General features: G+C 38.9%; 1 protein-coding gene across 2 annotated transcripts in view; it reads right to left on the bottom strand.

The window, feature by feature from the left end:
• Nucleotides 1-16,357, bottom strand: part of usp32 (ubiquitin specific peptidase 32) — a 259,887-nt gene that overhangs the window by 231,329 nt on the left and 12,201 nt on the right. For both annotated transcript variants that reach the window (XM_041197547.1, XM_041197548.1), the window contains exon 2: nucleotides 1,388-1,515. In XM_041197547.1, the coding sequence (XP_041053481.1) occupies nucleotides 1,388-1,515 (128 nt within the window). The remainder of the gene's footprint in view (nucleotides 1-1,387; nucleotides 1,516-16,357) is intronic.

Below are 16,357 nucleotides of genomic sequence, written 5' to 3'. Positions count from 1 at the left end.
ACCGGGTGTGACCGCCTCCTGAAACAAAGCATCCAGGTAACTCTCCCCCTCCCGAATGTGCCACAGTGTCCGGAGCTCGAACTCCAGCTTATCAATTCTGAGCCGGAGTTCATCCAGCAACCAACGCTTGCTGCAGATGTGGTCACTGCGGCTCGCAATGGGATCTGCCAGCTCCCACATCATACAGCACATCACCTGCCCAGCCATCTCGACTTAAATAATTAATTTATTAATTAGCTTTGTAGTTTATTTTTCAAATTTGGTGCAAATTTCCTACCAACCAATCAGGTCACAGCTTTCCTGTGATGTCACTAGGATAAAGACAGAGTATCAAAGTTTGCTGATGATATCAAGCTAAATGGGAAGGTAAGCTGTAGGTTGGACACAAAGGCTGCAAAGAGTTATAGATAGGTTGAGTGAGTGGGCAACAAAATAGCAAATGGAGTACAATGTAGGGAAGTGTAAAATTTTTCACTTTGGCTGTAAGAATAGAAAAGCAGAATTTTTTTTTGTAAACGCTGTTCAAAGAGACTTAGATGTGCTTTTTCTAGGGATGCAGAAAGTTAGAATGCAGGTGCAGCAAGCAATCAGGAAGGCAAGTTGCATGTCGGTCTTTAATGCAAGGGGACTGGAGTACAAGAATAAATAAGTCTTACTACAATTGTACAGGGTTTTGATGAGACCACAATTGGAATAAGGTGTGCAGATTTTATCTCCACATTTAGGAAAGAATATACACTTGCATTGGAGGTGGTATAGCAAATTGCTCCCTGGGATGAGGAGGCTGTCTTTTCATGAGAAGTAAATTAGGCTTATACGCTCTATAGAAGCATGAGGCGATCTCATTGAGATCTACAAAGTTCTGAAGGTATCTGGGTAGATGCAGATTGTTTCGGCTGGTCAGGGAATCAAGCACAGGGGCACAGTCTCAGGATAAGGGGTTTATGTGAATACATTTAAGCCTGGGAAAGACAGATTTTTGGTGTCTCAGGGAATTAAGGGATATGGGAGAAAGCAGGAAAATAGAGTTGAAGCCCAAAATCAGCCATAATCATATTAAATGACAGAGCAGGCTTGACAATCCATATGGTCAACTTCTCCTATTTTGTGTTCTTAGATAACATTAGATTTGAATAAGCTTTGACAGAACAACTGGTACCAGCAACATACATTTTTACTATCTGCTGAAATGCATGGCAAGAGCTTAAAACTCAGCTTTATTCAATTATCCTTCTTCCTACATAAAAATAATCCCAGTTTGTTTAAATCTCTCTAGTAACTTCCACATGCTGGGTGAAGGAGCGATCTTCATCTTGCTAGCACGGTTGGGGTTCTAAGCTTATTGCATTTTATCATTCACACTGTGCAAATACATTTAAATACTCACCTCTGCAACTTTAGGTGGAACCCCATCTCCAAGTACTTCCCTAACAAAGGCTTGTTGGTTCATGTAGCAAGAAAGTCCACTGGTTCTCTTGAAGGCATCTTTTAATCTTTTCAGTTCTACATCTGTAACTGTATCAAAGGAAATATCAGTTAGCATACATGTATTGTGCAAAATTGCAAAGATTGGAGTTAATATTGCAGTTTTAATCAATTTTTCATGTTACATTTTGTGTGGGGAGGTAACCTATTTTTCACAAAGTTCAAACATTAAAATCCAGAGCTGGCCTCACTAAAAATTCTAACTACCACCAAAATAGAAAATGAAACAGTAGACTAAAAAGTACAAGAACAGCTCTTAATATAAATTAAAACTGGAAGTGAACTTGTTTTGTAACACACATATTCAACCTGAAAAGGTTCCAGCTCCTGAAACCTATTAGCAACTTTTACCCAACTGGGGCAAATGATATACATTGAAGGGCTATACCAAAAGAATTACAATTTCAAAATGCTCCCCATAGGCTGACTGCATTAGGAATTTAGCACAATTTTGATCATTAAAGAAATTCACAATAATCTGGATTACCAGCAAATTCCAACAAGGATCGTTGTGAATTAAAACTGGGGCCATTCAAGATTTCAGCTGCAAGAAATTCAATGGTGAAACATAACCTTACCAGCAAGAAACCCATATAAAGCAACTTTTGATCTGACAAGTAGGAATTCAGAAACCATCAGAATAGGGAACAGTAAAAACATTTTGAACTGTATACTTTTTAAGTACTTCTTTCAGATTAAGTGTACATACTTTCTGTACATACTCTACCAGTTGTGCTTAAACTTGATAAACATTTGTGAATCCAATCATTTCATGCATTAAAAAAAAAATCAGCAGACCTAAATCCCTGTATTTAGTGTGCAATTGAAACTGGCAGTATGGCAATTGCAAAAGGCAGAACCGTGTTCAGACTAATAACAGCTGCAAGAACAAAAGCAGCTTTGAAAATGGAAATAAACATTCTGTTAGTAAGATAGCTAAGCTTTAAAAATATAGGTTATATTAATTGCTTTAGAAATACAAGAACTTATTGGCGATTAGCTACTTGCATGGGAGGAAGTCTTAAAAATAGGAAAGTATTCAAAGGTCATAATACCCACCTGATCAGCTAGTGGAAGCCTTCTGTGACTGACTCAATAAAGGATGTACTTGTGCTTGGTCCATCCAACACTGCTCTGTATTTAACATTTAACCTGAATTATAGTTCTAATAATTTAGATTTACTCAACCCTCTTTTGTCATTGTGATGTTCCCCTTAAATGGAGGAGCACGAATTGGAATGACATGGGGTTAAGTTCTGAGGTAAAACAAGCCATCGAAATTGCACTCCATAGTGGCAAATTGTTGGTTGGGTCTTTGCATCCTCGCTACTATTCAAGCATTTCAGTATCTCACACAACCTTCGAGCATCATTGCGTCAAATCAAATTCACAACTGGTGGGCATTGCACTATATACTTCACATTTATCTCATGTTCACCTCCCAAATTTGCTTTTAACTTATTTTGAACAACTTCCCACTATTACTTTCTCTCAGTATTTAAAATAATCAGCAGAGTGTCCCTTCTAAATCCTGCGACAGAAATATTCAAATTCCAAAATAGCTAGTGTCTTAAAAAGTTTGCCCAGGAGGTAGAAAAGGCTTGCAAAGTCTTCATTTTTCAATACTCGGATTTCACCCCACTGTTAACTATAGAACGTCAATGTAATGCATTCACCTCTTTCAAAACCTCCAGTGATTAGTGAGAAATGCAAGACTTGGTTAAACATAATGCAATTTACTTGCAAATTTCCTCAAGTTTTACTGTCTGTTAAGGCAGGATCATTGATTTTAGTGGTATTTATCCTAAAGTAAAATGTAGTATGATGGAAACCAGTAGGAATAGATTTATCTAGTATTGAAAGTTATTTTAAACAGGTTACTGGCTATTAAAAAAAAAAATCAAAATTTAGTAAAACAAATTGCTCTACATGAAGTTCCACAGAAGCACAAATCCAAAAATGTCCATTCCAGCATGCCAAAATTCAGACTGTACTTACACAATTCTCATTTTAGAATTCAAGATATCAGAGGTCATTATATAAAGATTGCTAATATTTTTAGCTCAGCTGTCTGCAGTATATAAAAAAATATTTTGTGCTATGTCCGTTTCAATTGTGGCAGTACAGTTAAATACATTATACCTCTTAACAGAGGGTGAATTTTGAGCTGCACAGGAACCTCCATAACAAAGGAGAGCAATCTGGTGCATGCATAAAATTATTTGATAAGGGTACCCAAATCTTAGTCTTGCACGTGAAGTACAGCAACATCCTTGGAACAGGAAAGCTGACTAGTTCAATACAAATAAGTTCAATAAAATCAATCTTGTGTTACAAAGCTGACTTACAGCAGACTGTAGGCGTTGGTATTAGTGAGTAATTACCATGATTATCAGGATGGTAGAGAGTGAACTAGATGGATCATGGTCATTTTTCATATAGCAATTCGTATGAGCACCAAAACAATGACTTAGTAGCAGTAGTATCCATTTTGCCTTTCTGGCCTGCCTTTCTTAGAGAATAATTTTGCATGACCTTTCTTCAAATACTTTTCCATAGGTATCCATTATTGGTTTGCTAACCAATGCTAAGCCGATCCAAACACAACAAAAACACTACACATTCTGACAGATTGTTGCAGGCCAAAGTTACATCTAATCTACTCTTTAAAGCATCTAATGCCTACAGAAACATAGAAAATAGGAGATGGTGCTCATTTGGCCCATTCAATCCCACTCCGCCATTCAATATGACAATGGCTGACCCTCTATTTCAATGTCATACTCCTGCTCTCTCCCCAAACCCCTTGATGCCCCAAGTGTTTAGAAATCTATTTCCTTCTTAAATATATTCAATGACTTGACCTCCACAGCCTTCTGCGGTAGAGAATTCCAGAGGTTCATCACTGTCTGAGTGAAGAAATTTCTCATCTCAGTCCTGAACGGCCTACCCATATCTTCTAGATCCCCCAGCCAGAGGTAACATCATCCCCGCATCCAGTCTGTCTAGCCCTGTCAGAATTTTATATGTTTCAATGAGGTCCCCTCTCATTCTTCTAAACTCCAGTGAATACAGATCTAGTTGACCAAATCGCTCCTTATATGATAATCCTACCATTCCAGGAATCAGTCTGGTGAACCTTTGCTACATTCCCTCTATGGCAAGTATAATCCCTCTTAGGCAAAGAGACCAAAACTGTACACAATACTCCAGGTGTGATTAGTCACATGCCTAACAATTAAAAAATCTACACTTACCTTGTCTATTACTGTGATTATTTCAGATACCTTTAACAAATCCCTTTTCAATGAAGGGATGGCCAATGCAAAGCTTTATCCAGCATGTATTTTGGTGGCACCTGGAAGTGTGGATAACAGGCCTCTCGTGTATATAACAGTTGAGTGAAATGCTCATGAGTAAAGACTTGCTACTGCTGGTGGCAATGTTTGGAACAATGAGCAAATTAAAACACAAAAAACTCATGATTTTTTAAAAGTCTATTCATACCTAGTAACAGCAATGGATCCTAACTGAAATTACACTATTGTTTGGAAATTTCACTCTTAAAAATACACTTCAGCACAAGCCAAAATGTTGTGAAAATCCTATGCATAGTTCACTATAGACTGTTCACAAAGCACCAAGTGACAGACAAGAAATAAAAACAAAAACACACTGGAAATACTCAGCACGTCAGGTAGCATCGGTGTGCATCGTTCTGATGAAAAGTTGTCTTGATTGGAAAAACTTAAACTATTTCCCTCCACAGATACTGCTTGACCTGTATATTTCCAGAATTTATTTGTTCTTATTTCAGATTTTCAGCTTCCACAGCTTTTTGCTTTTGTATTGAATGACAGATAAGAGCTGACATCCCCAGTAGTGCAGCCACTGATTAACAGTGCATTTTCAATGAAAACTAGAATAGTTTGTCTACGATTTTAATTAACAAACTTAAGGTAAATTATAGTTTAACAAAGATAGAAAGAAAAAACAAAGGTTTTTGCACATTTTTAAAAAGCATTGTGGTCAGATAAGACATCGCCACCAATTGAAATATTAGCCTGGATTAAATGCTTATTTTCTTAGCGAGGTTTGAATGTTAAACTTTGTGACTCTAAAGAGAGTGCATTACTAAGCTGAGCTAGATAACAAAAAAATAACTTGCATTTACATTGCACCTTTCACAAACTAAGGACATCCTAAGTACATTATAATCGTTCCAAGTATCCTGTACTTTGGAAATGTAGCCATGGTTGCTTCTTTCAAAAACTCTAATAGAACTTACTACTATTGACTAGTCATTGAATGGCTGTGGAATTAAAATATGCTCAAACCATTGAGACGGTATGGTGAGATTAACCAACTATGTAGCTCCTTTATAATGCTATCCTGTTTGCAGATACCATAAGTTTTCATTGGAAAATTCTGAATTAGGGCATATACTTTTGAAGAAAGGGTTGTAGTATATGTTACATAAACAGGAATTATTTCCGAGTCATGTTAATGATCTACTCTGCTGTACAGTAGGATGCATAACACCACCAACACATTTGTGTCTAGATGGTGGAATGCATGCTTACATCCATAAATTTCCATATGGCAATTCCTAATGTTAAACTGGTAACAAAATAAGGAAGAATCCAAACAAAGGCTTGATGACCAAAACAGACCAGACCACGCCAATATTAATTTGTGAAGTGTAAACTGGACCAAAACTCTCTACTCCAGGAAGGCTCATTCCATTTTATTCCGATGTCAGGTCAAGCCCAAACTCTGATTTAATTATATTTGCAGTTTAACAGCAGCAAAGGAACAATGAAACTGATATGCGCCAATGATATAATTTAGGCATTGATGCACCACTGATCCTTTATAATATTAATCAAACAACAATTTTATGTTACATCACCCATATTGCTTCTTCCATTCCCAGTCTAAATTCCCACTTTATTTAGTTCCAAAACATAAATTAAACTTATTGTTTGGGTCCCTTAATGTCAGCTATTAGAACATTTATTAGCTAATATCACCACTGTCAACACCTCTTTGTCCTTTTGTCTATGACATCTTTTGGCAACCTCCACCTATCGCTGGCCCTCCAACCAGCACTACTTGTCCCACCCCCCCTCCCCCTTAAACCAGCTTATATTTCATCTCTCTCCTATGTTTTCTTAGTTCTGTTGAAGAGTCATACGGACTCGAAACACTAACTGTGTTCCTGTCCGCAGATGCTGTCAGACCTGCTGAGGTTTTCCAGGTATTTTTCTTTTTCTTTTGCATTTCTAGCATCCGCAGTTTTTTGCTTTTATCTTAATGTTGGGTCCATTTGACATGAGAAATCTAAAACTTTATTCTTTTGTCACATTAAAAAGATGGCTGCTACAAATCACATGACCACAGGACTGGCCCATTGTTCTGGGAATCACAAAAACAAAAGAATTCCCCACTCAGCCTGTGGAATCTCTCACCTCGTTGTACAGACCCCTTGCAATCAATGAAAGCAGAGGAAGTGCAGACAAACTAGCTTCCCAACCTGAATTATCACAAAAGAGAGATCAAAACTCATTTATGCCTGTAGAACTGTTAACAGACTCACCTCACATCTGGGATTGTCCAGGTCCATTTCAAAAGGGGTCATTGAAGGAACAGTGGAAGTCTGGCCAGAAGTTCAGAAAGTGATTCTTAAGTTCCAATTAACCATTAATGGGCTATGTCACATGACTTATGCCTCTGGCCTTTTGGACAGTTTTAACATTATCTTTGGCCCCACAGGCAGTCTGCTGTTGAACATCCAACCAATGAACATTCAAGTAGAATTCCAGACAGAACAACAGCCTGCTCCTTGAAGCCTCTCTCTGCTGGAAGATTTCCTACTGACGCCTGCAGAAATGACTCAGTCTCTGTGTATCTACTTCATCTTTCAGTATCTGCACCAACTGTAAAGTGAACTCTACAACTCCAGTTTTCAGGCCAGCTGAACTCAAGCTCTTAAGTGGAAGAACTCCTGATTGGACTCTGGTTCTGGAAATCACATGAACTAATATTAATTTGTGGTTCTTGGACTGTTACTGTCCATTGTTGTAAAACTCATTTTTCTATCCCCCTTTTCTGTGTGCAAGTGCGTATAGGGAATTTGCAAACACTCCTCCCCAGGGTTTTGAATGTGAAATGAACTAACCTTCTGAGTTAATCATAACCTGAGTTTGAGAGTTATTAATGGAAAGGATCTCACAGACCGAGAGTTTGGGAAAACACGCCACAGCTTACTTTAAAAATAATTCAAAACACCTTCACTTTATGGACAGTTGGAGAGAGGAAATAAATAGTTTGCTTGTCTCTCTCCTGTCCATAACATTATTCTTGGTTTCCCCACCTTTCCTAAAATAAATCTAATTTAAAAAAATGAATTTATATTACTCTTGGAATCTAATAATGCCCATTACTATTGGGCATACTCAGTTCTGTCAGCTCACAAATTCATCAAATTAAATTCCCCAATACGCTAAGGGAAGATTAAAACTCAAGGGTTACTAGTTGAATACAATAACCAAGACACTACTGACTAAATAGTCACTACATTTCTAGAAGAAAGTGTACTTATTTGGTTTGTTTTTAAACAGCAGAAAACAGGGATACCCAGCAAGTATAAGAATGGTGGCATTGTGCATAGAAGACGAGTTAAAACTAAACTTGCACAGGAGAGTGTTACATAATAAGACACATACCCCAACCCACACAGTGCCCCCCCCCCCCATCGAAGCCATCTACTTTGACAAAACTTTTGGCCATTCGCCTGAATATCGTCTTAATGGCTCAGTGGCAAATGTTATTTCATAATGCTTCTGTCAAGAGCCATGGAATTTTTATGTTAGAGGTGCTCTATAAATACAAGTTATGTTTATAGAACTTTGCTTTAATATATTTTAACACGAGGGAATACATTGTTAAGAGTCAAACAATCACCTGGATTTTGCTGTGGTAACAGCGAAGCTATCTGCACTCGCCGTTATTAGTGCAAATCCGACAGCAACTCTGGTGCCCATAGATGGAGGGTTAAATGTGGAAGTTCAGAAATTGCTGTCAGAGATATCCTGCTCCTCCATAGGGGTATCCTATTGCCATCTTTAACAATTAACTCAGCACTGTAATCACTATAATGACATGAACTTGGAGCACTTATCTACTAATTCTGTTGGATACCATTTAGTAGGTCTTAATGAAGTCTTTGTAGTCTTAAGTAGGTTAACTCTACGTATTTAACTACCAGAACTACGTACAATTAAACAGTTAAGGGGTCAAGCTTGAAGCTGTCTCTATGCTTGCTGGTGCACATTGCTCTGTCCAACACTAGACTGACCCCTAAGTGCACGTGTTCTATCACATCTGTGGGAGGTACTGTACTTTAACCATCTATGTGCCAGACATTTATTCTCACCTCCCCCCACCACCAGCCTCCAGTCTTTATCTAATGTATATCAAGTTACCTCATGCATTTACATCATTATTACCACTCCATCTCCCTCCTTAAGTCAGAATTCACAGGTTCAGGGATTCTGGAGGGCTTATAACCCATCCATATCTTGTTTGCACTACTGTCGAAATGGTAGGCTCTGTTGTTGCAGGTAAACTGTTGTTTTGGAAGTTATTCTGGCATCTTTTTATCCTCTTTCTCCATCCCTTGGTATTGAACTGCTCTTTGTTGATTTGGCAGTTGTGGTGACAAGTAGCTGTTGATTTATGCTGTTTTTTCTGGCTGGACAAATGTTGTGTTCATCCCCACAGTGCTTTATCCTTTTCTTCCTTTGTGCAGCTCACCATAGTATATGGAAGCTCACTTTTCAACAATGGGATCTGCATTTCCACTTGTTTCACAATTTTAGCCAAATTTTTGATTATTTTTTCTTTTCTAGTTGTTTGTCGAACTTATGAAACTTTTCATGCAGCTCAGTAACAACTCTAGCAAGTTGAATTATTTTTGTTTCAGAGTAAGTGAGTTAAGCAATTTCATCTGGGCACTCAGTTCTTTTTGGAATCTTTCTTCAATGGTCACTGACTGCTCCTTAGTCTCTTTCAATTCATCCATTAAATTTTCAATCTGTTCTATAGAATTCACATTTTCTGCTTTTAAAATCTGGATTAGCTCTTCTATACTGTGCATTGCATCCTTCATATTGTTCAGATTGGACTGAAGCTTAAGAAGTTCATGAGTTTTGGTTGTTAATTCTGCTTTCAAGAAACTGTTCTAATTCATCAGCAATTCATTCTGTTCCTGGCTTTTTGTTCGATACTTAAGAGACTTCAGATGTTTGAAGTTCATCAAGTTTTAACTGAAAATCCATTTTTGTTGAATTTATTTCTACAAGTTCATCATTTAAGTGCTTCAAGTCCTCTATCAAGTGTTCTACTACCTGTGAGTGACATTCCAGTGTTCTCATTCGTTCTTGTTTTTCATCTACACATCTTTCATACGTTAAGGTCAAATCTCTGCACTGATCAGTTTTTCCTCGGCAGAGTATAATTCCTCTGTGCTATTATTCAAGCTTGCATTCTGCTTCGATTATTGTTTCTCAAACTCATGCTCTTTTGTGAGAACTTCTACTTTCTCTTGTCATTTAGGGTTCTTGGGTTTCTTCTATTCATTTATCTCCTTGGAAATGTAATGTTTTTCCAAGTTTTCTTCCAAATACCCAACCATTTTCTTGAGCTCTGCAGTCTCTTTTTTGTATATGTGACTGTTAGGAAATAGAGATAGTTGAACTAGGATATATTGGTATTTGTAGGTGTTAGGAATGAGTTTTATCTTTAAAGTTCAAGTTTCAATTGTATTTCTGTATCTGTGTGTTAAGAAAGGTCAAATTGAGTTGAGTTTCACTTTAAAAGGTGCTTGCATTTCTAACGAAAGAGTTTTACGACTGTCAGCTAAGTTAAGCAAACAAGGCTAGAAAAAAGTGCTGTTGCCCAGCAACAGGGGTCCAAAGCAGCAGGTCCCTCCTGCAGACACACACACAAGAAAAACAGCAGTTTAATTTTGGAAGCTGTTCAGTTGGTTTTGAAAGTAGCTGCCAGAAGAGACTGGAGAAAAGGGGACAGATAGCCAGTCCCAAGCTAAAGAAAAGGCTCCAAAATCCAGGGGAGTAAAACATGAGAAAATCCCAAGCAGACCTTGTAATCAAAGGATGGACAGGAACCTGGAAATGATCCTGTTAACCAAGAGAGTGAGGGGCAGAGAGAAAGGCTCCAAGCTTCATTCAGGTTTAAAGAAACAAAAGCTGCAGAAAGCAGATTTAAAGCAAGAACAGCTTGCAAGAGGCAAGAAGGCCCAAAGAGACAAATGAAGGTCTGTAACTCTTTGCTACAGGCATGTGAAGCAATGGCACTGTTGACAGGTGAGTTGGTGAGAGTGCATGCATGGAAGACAGCTTGAATGCTGTCCCAGCATTGGTGGTGGCCCAGGGAAAAGGAATGTCGGAAGGAGAGTTTGAAACCCTGGAGCTGAACCCTTGCAGAAGGCATCTGAGAGAAAGTGTTGGTTTTGGGAGAAGATTCCATGGCGAGGTCTTGGAGAGTGAAGAATGGAAACCCTAGTGTAAAAGATGGAGTGCAGTGAGACTGGTTGGCTCACAAGGTGACAAGCGTCTGGGGAAAGATGAGGAGAGATCCATAGCATCTGGTTGAGGTGGCATCTGTCATTTGGTTTCAAGTATGCTGTGTCTGACGACAGATTGCCATTGCTTTACATGTACTCACTGTGAACATTAGGGTATAAGATAGCTTTTGTAACTTTGTTAAAAATCTGTATATATCTGTAAAGGTATACTTGTGGGTGGAGTATTGTAATATAGTTTACCTTTTCTTGTTTAATAAATGTCTTATTCTTTTGTTACAAGTTAATTAGCTGACTCCAGTAACTCTGTTCAGTGGCCAATCTCCATGTATCTAAAGAAACAAATAAAAGATAGGATTTACTGAGCTGGGTTCCACTCTGGGATCAGCTTTGTTCAGGGATAATCTCAGCTGGGGATCATAAGTGACACCTCAATGTTGTTTGTTCAGATCTTGAATGGTTTGGTTCATCAACTTTAATGTCTCATACGTTTCCAAAGATATGTACTAAGCTTGAATCTTGCGTTTCAAATCTTCCAATTCAGTTCTGATACAAACATTTCCTAACCTTATTTCATTCTCCTTTTGCAGGGTTTGTTTATTTTGGGTCTCAGATAGCTTTCCTCCATTCACAGCTAACTGCTGGTCCCACACTGTCACCTGCTGTTGCAATTCAGGTAATGTGTCGGGATCTCCAAAAAGTTCTTTGCCTCTCTGGCGCCTTTGTGTGGTTTACCAAAGTATTGTTATTTGTCCTTTCAGCACTTTACTGGGGGGGGTTTTTGTGCTTCTTTTTAAATGCTGTGCACTCCACTACTTGAAGATTGAAATATTCAAAGACTTCAAAGATTTAATTGAAGCTGGTTGAGGATTCATCAATGCACTGCATTAGGATTACTTCTTCAGCAAGTTCACCAAATCAATATAAAAAGGCACTAATCTGGCCTTTTTCTGACTTTCAACTTAGACCTGATGTGCTCCGTTAGTTTAAAAATTCGCTTCCACAGGACACTCAATTTTCTGTTAGGTCTAGCCCTTGGACGAGTCCAAACTGATATGATAAGTTGGATTTTTGATCCAAAATCCAAAGTGTTGGTTCAATTTTAAGAAGTTGCTGAAATTCAAGATGGTATGTTTGAAGACCAAGGGTTTACCCATGCTTGCCAGTTTTGGCAGACTTGCGCTCAGCCTTGAAAAAATTTTGAACAATGGTTGCTTGGATCAACTGGTTGCTGACATCTCCATTTCAGCACTATGCTTTAGTGTTGGCCTTTGCTGGTCTTTAAAATTGATTCCTTGGTCACGGTTCTTCAGAATTAATTTTTTTTTGTTTTTCCTTCTCAGGGCAAGCCTGGACACTACATATTCAGGCTCCGACTCAGAATCTGGCCCTTCCAACCGGGTTCTTAAACAGCCAAGTCTGACCATCAAACTATTTAAGAATTTCTCAGAACTCGCTTTATCCTGGAATTTAAAAGTTTTAGCTCACTCCAGTTCGGCTTGTTGACTCTGCACACTAGGAATTGAAGCTGGACTTCCAAGAAATCCTATGAAGTCTTCTGCTGCAATTAGGAATTTTAAATTTCAGCCTTTAGCTTCCAAACCTTTTTTTTGGAGCTTTTGACTAAAGAGCCTTGTTGTGGTTTATCCTGTTCATAGATACTGCATATCCTCTTTAGAGGGCACTGCTCTGGAAAAGATGCAAGCCAGCTGAAATCTCCGCTGACAGACACACAAAAACCCTGGATAATTGTCAGAGCTGAATGACGAGTGCCATTCCTTTGCCACAAAACAAAATCCCTGTCATTGACCTTTTTGTGGCTTGGTACATTGTGGCATATTAGTTGATGTCAGACAATACCTTCAACTTGCCCATTACAGATATTATCGTTCTTATTCCACTTTCACATACATTCTGCTGCCCTCTCCACACTAGATCTTCCCAACATTATTGTTAAAATTTTAATAGGCAGCCGTGATTAAACATTCAGTATTAGCATCTATTGACATTCTTCAAAAATATGATCAAAGCTGAACGCTGGTCTTGGAATTCTTTGGCAATTAGCTGCTAATACAATGTTTGTCACATTCATTTCTATTTATAAAACACAACGTCAGAATTCCCCCCTGTGGATTATTCAACTACTTGTCAACCAATCAGCTGGAAAGAAAGATAATTCAATGTATACACAACAAGCGACTGCACTGAATAATGCACAATACAGATAAGCAACTATGATTAGGTACTCCATTTATATTACAAAAGAAACTTACCACTCCTACCCAGTGTCAATTACATGCAACTCTAGTTCACAATGCACGGTTAACCTAGGACATGTACTCCCAAACTTTGGGGTGCAACCCCCAGTGGGATTGTGGGACAAGCTCTTGAGGTCATGAGTTCTAAACTAGCAATGGTGGCCGTTGAGCTGGGACTGAGTTTTGACAGGCGTGAGGCCCTTTTAAATACTCCTCTTTTTGGTGGTGGACATGGCTTAATGGTCTGTTCTGAGTCCCAATTGCTGCTACAGTCATAGCCTGTAAAAAGGCAGATCTTCGCTTTTCTCAGGGCAAATGCAACAGTTTTAACACCCCCCCCACCCTTCAACAATTCTCTCCCACCTCTCTCCCTGCTCTGAACCCACCCACCCCACCCCAACCTTCAACAATTCTCCCCCGCTCTGCAATTTTCACCCTGCGGTCACACGAAGTCTGAGGCATTAAAATGGGGTCACATTGGTAAAAGGTTTGGCAAGCACTAACCTAGGAAGTCACACAATTGGAATAAAGAATGTTGTAACTGTGCCAGCACCTTCTAAATCCTGACAAGAAATTTTTAAAAACAGGAACATAAATCACCACTTTCAGCATAGGAAAGGGGAGTGAATTGAGGAACACTGTGAGACTAACTTCGTAAAGAACAGTATAGATGATAACCAAGTCAAAAATGCTAGTGATGAAAAATTCAAGACTATTTTTGGGTTTGGACTAGTAAGGAAAAGTATTCCTCAATACCCTAACAAACACAAACGAAGAGTAAAATCTTCCTGTTTTGAAAGAAAGCTATCTAAAATCTCAATCTAAAAGGCAAAAATAGTAAAGGAAATAGAACATATGTAAAACTGTATTTTGACCAACTACAAGCAAAAACCACCAATAGAAGAAAAGCAGAACAGGAGTGATGAATAATGGCACATCCAAGCTCAACTCTATAAAACTCTTGTTCTACCATTTTAGCATCCAACTGCATTGAAACATCCTAGGATGGCAGACTAAAAGGTTAACCAAAGGTATACCGTTTAAGAAATGCTTTAAAGATGAGTCAAGTGGATATAACCCAGACAGCTAAATGCACAGCTGCCAATGGTGGGAAGGACGACATCGGGAATGCACAAAAGGCCAGAATTGGAGCAATGCAGAGTTTTTAAAGAAGACTGCAGGAATGGAGGTGGTTACCAAGATTTGGAAAGTGAGACCTTGGAGTGATTTGAACACAAGGATGAGAATTTTAAATTCAATGTGCTGCCAGACTGGGGTCGAATGTAGGCAAGCACAGGAGTGATGGGTGACTGGGGCTTGGTACAAGTCAGGACACAGGCAGCAGTTTTGGCTGAGCTCAAGTTTACAGAGAGTGGATGATGAGAGGCCAGCCAGGAGTGAATTTAAATAATGAAGTCTAGAGGTAACAGGAGCATGAGTGGCCTAACAGTCAAGATCGCAAATTATCTGTTTCAGCCTCAGACAGTGGCCAGAAAGTGGCATGGAATTAGTGGATAGGAAATGGAATATGTAGCAGGGTCAAAAGCAATGATTCTATCTTTCCAATATTTAATTGGATGAAATTCCTGTTCAGAACCATCCATTTCACATTTTAGTTATTGCAATTACAGTATCAGAAACAGCACTCCTTTATACACACTGGTCCCGTAACCATTACAAGAGAACTTTTCACTTTCCCTTCGTGAATTTTTTGAGCTACATAGCTCTGGACAACACCATAATTCAGCCAAAGATCCTACATCTCAACATTAGAATTTAACAGCACTGAAGGAGGTTATGATCCCGAAACAGCTTTGGTATGACCCAGAGAGACCCCAATAATTTTCATTCTAAAGGTGATAATGTTTGAAATCCCAGGTACTTACTAAGAGAATAAAGCCACAAATAAACTTTACTATCTGATGTCAAAAGCAAAATAATCTACAATATCTAACTTATACTCTAACATTCAGAATTAACATGAGGTATATGTGAATTAACAGGAAAACTGTGGTTGAATACAATACACTGCACAATAAATGGCAGATGCAACCAAGACAGATTCCACAGCAAACCACTCATACATCAGTGTTACTAAAACTGTCTCCCAAGAAGGATTTAAAATCTTTGCTTTTGAAGATCTAGTCTCCAAATTCCCTCCAAAAGTCATTGACTCGGACTGCCTTGATGACTGTTCACATCCTAACGGTTTAATCTGTCTTCCTGAGATTGCATTCCACTGGTTTCCTGAGACTATATTCCTGCACCGATGGGCACAAGTCCAGCTCTTCAGCCATGCCGAGCAGAACACCACTGCTCCAAAGGGTTACCTTTACCCCAACAGCCTGCAGCACGGTGTCACTGACCTTCCACTGCCTTTTCAGCTCTCCAGGCTTCTCCAAACTCTACTGGTACAGAGTCAGCACATAGCATTTCATTCACTGCCTGAAGCCTCTTCCTTTGCTCCTCTCCCTAGTGGTTCCTTCCCCAGTGGTCGCTGCCTCTCTGGGTCTTCCCCCAGTGATTGACAGGATTCCCCATTTTATGGTGCCATAAAAGGGCCCCATGATTGCAGTTTTCACGCCACACAGATGCCCTGGTGATCTCTGCAATGGCCCCCGAAGCACCTGGAACACTGGACTGAGCATGTGCAGTCCACCCCACTCCATACATGCACTGGAACTCCCAGGGCATGCTGGACTTGTAGCCCTTGAAATCCCAGGTACTTACCAAGAGAATAAAGCCACAAATAAACTTTACTATCTGATGTCAAAAGCAAAATAATCTACAATATCTAACTTATACTCTAACATTCAGAATTAACATGAGGCAAGTTTGCATTTCATAACATTCAGAGAATTCTAATAAATCCCACTTCCTTGTTTCCACCCAATTCCTTCCCCCACAGCCCTGTAATTTTATCTCCATGTATCTACCCAATTTCCTTTTGAAAGCTACAACTAAAATTCTTTCACTGTCTTTGCATGCAGTGATAATTCTCAACATA

This window comes from Carcharodon carcharias, chromosome 10 (assembly GCF_017639515.1).
Source record: "Carcharodon carcharias isolate sCarCar2 chromosome 10, sCarCar2.pri, whole genome shotgun sequence".
In the NCBI taxonomy this organism is placed as follows: Eukaryota; Metazoa; Chordata; class Chondrichthyes; order Lamniformes; family Lamnidae; genus Carcharodon; species Carcharodon carcharias.
Note: the sequence above shows the minus strand (reverse complement) of the source record. Positions and strands in the feature narration are given on the sequence as shown.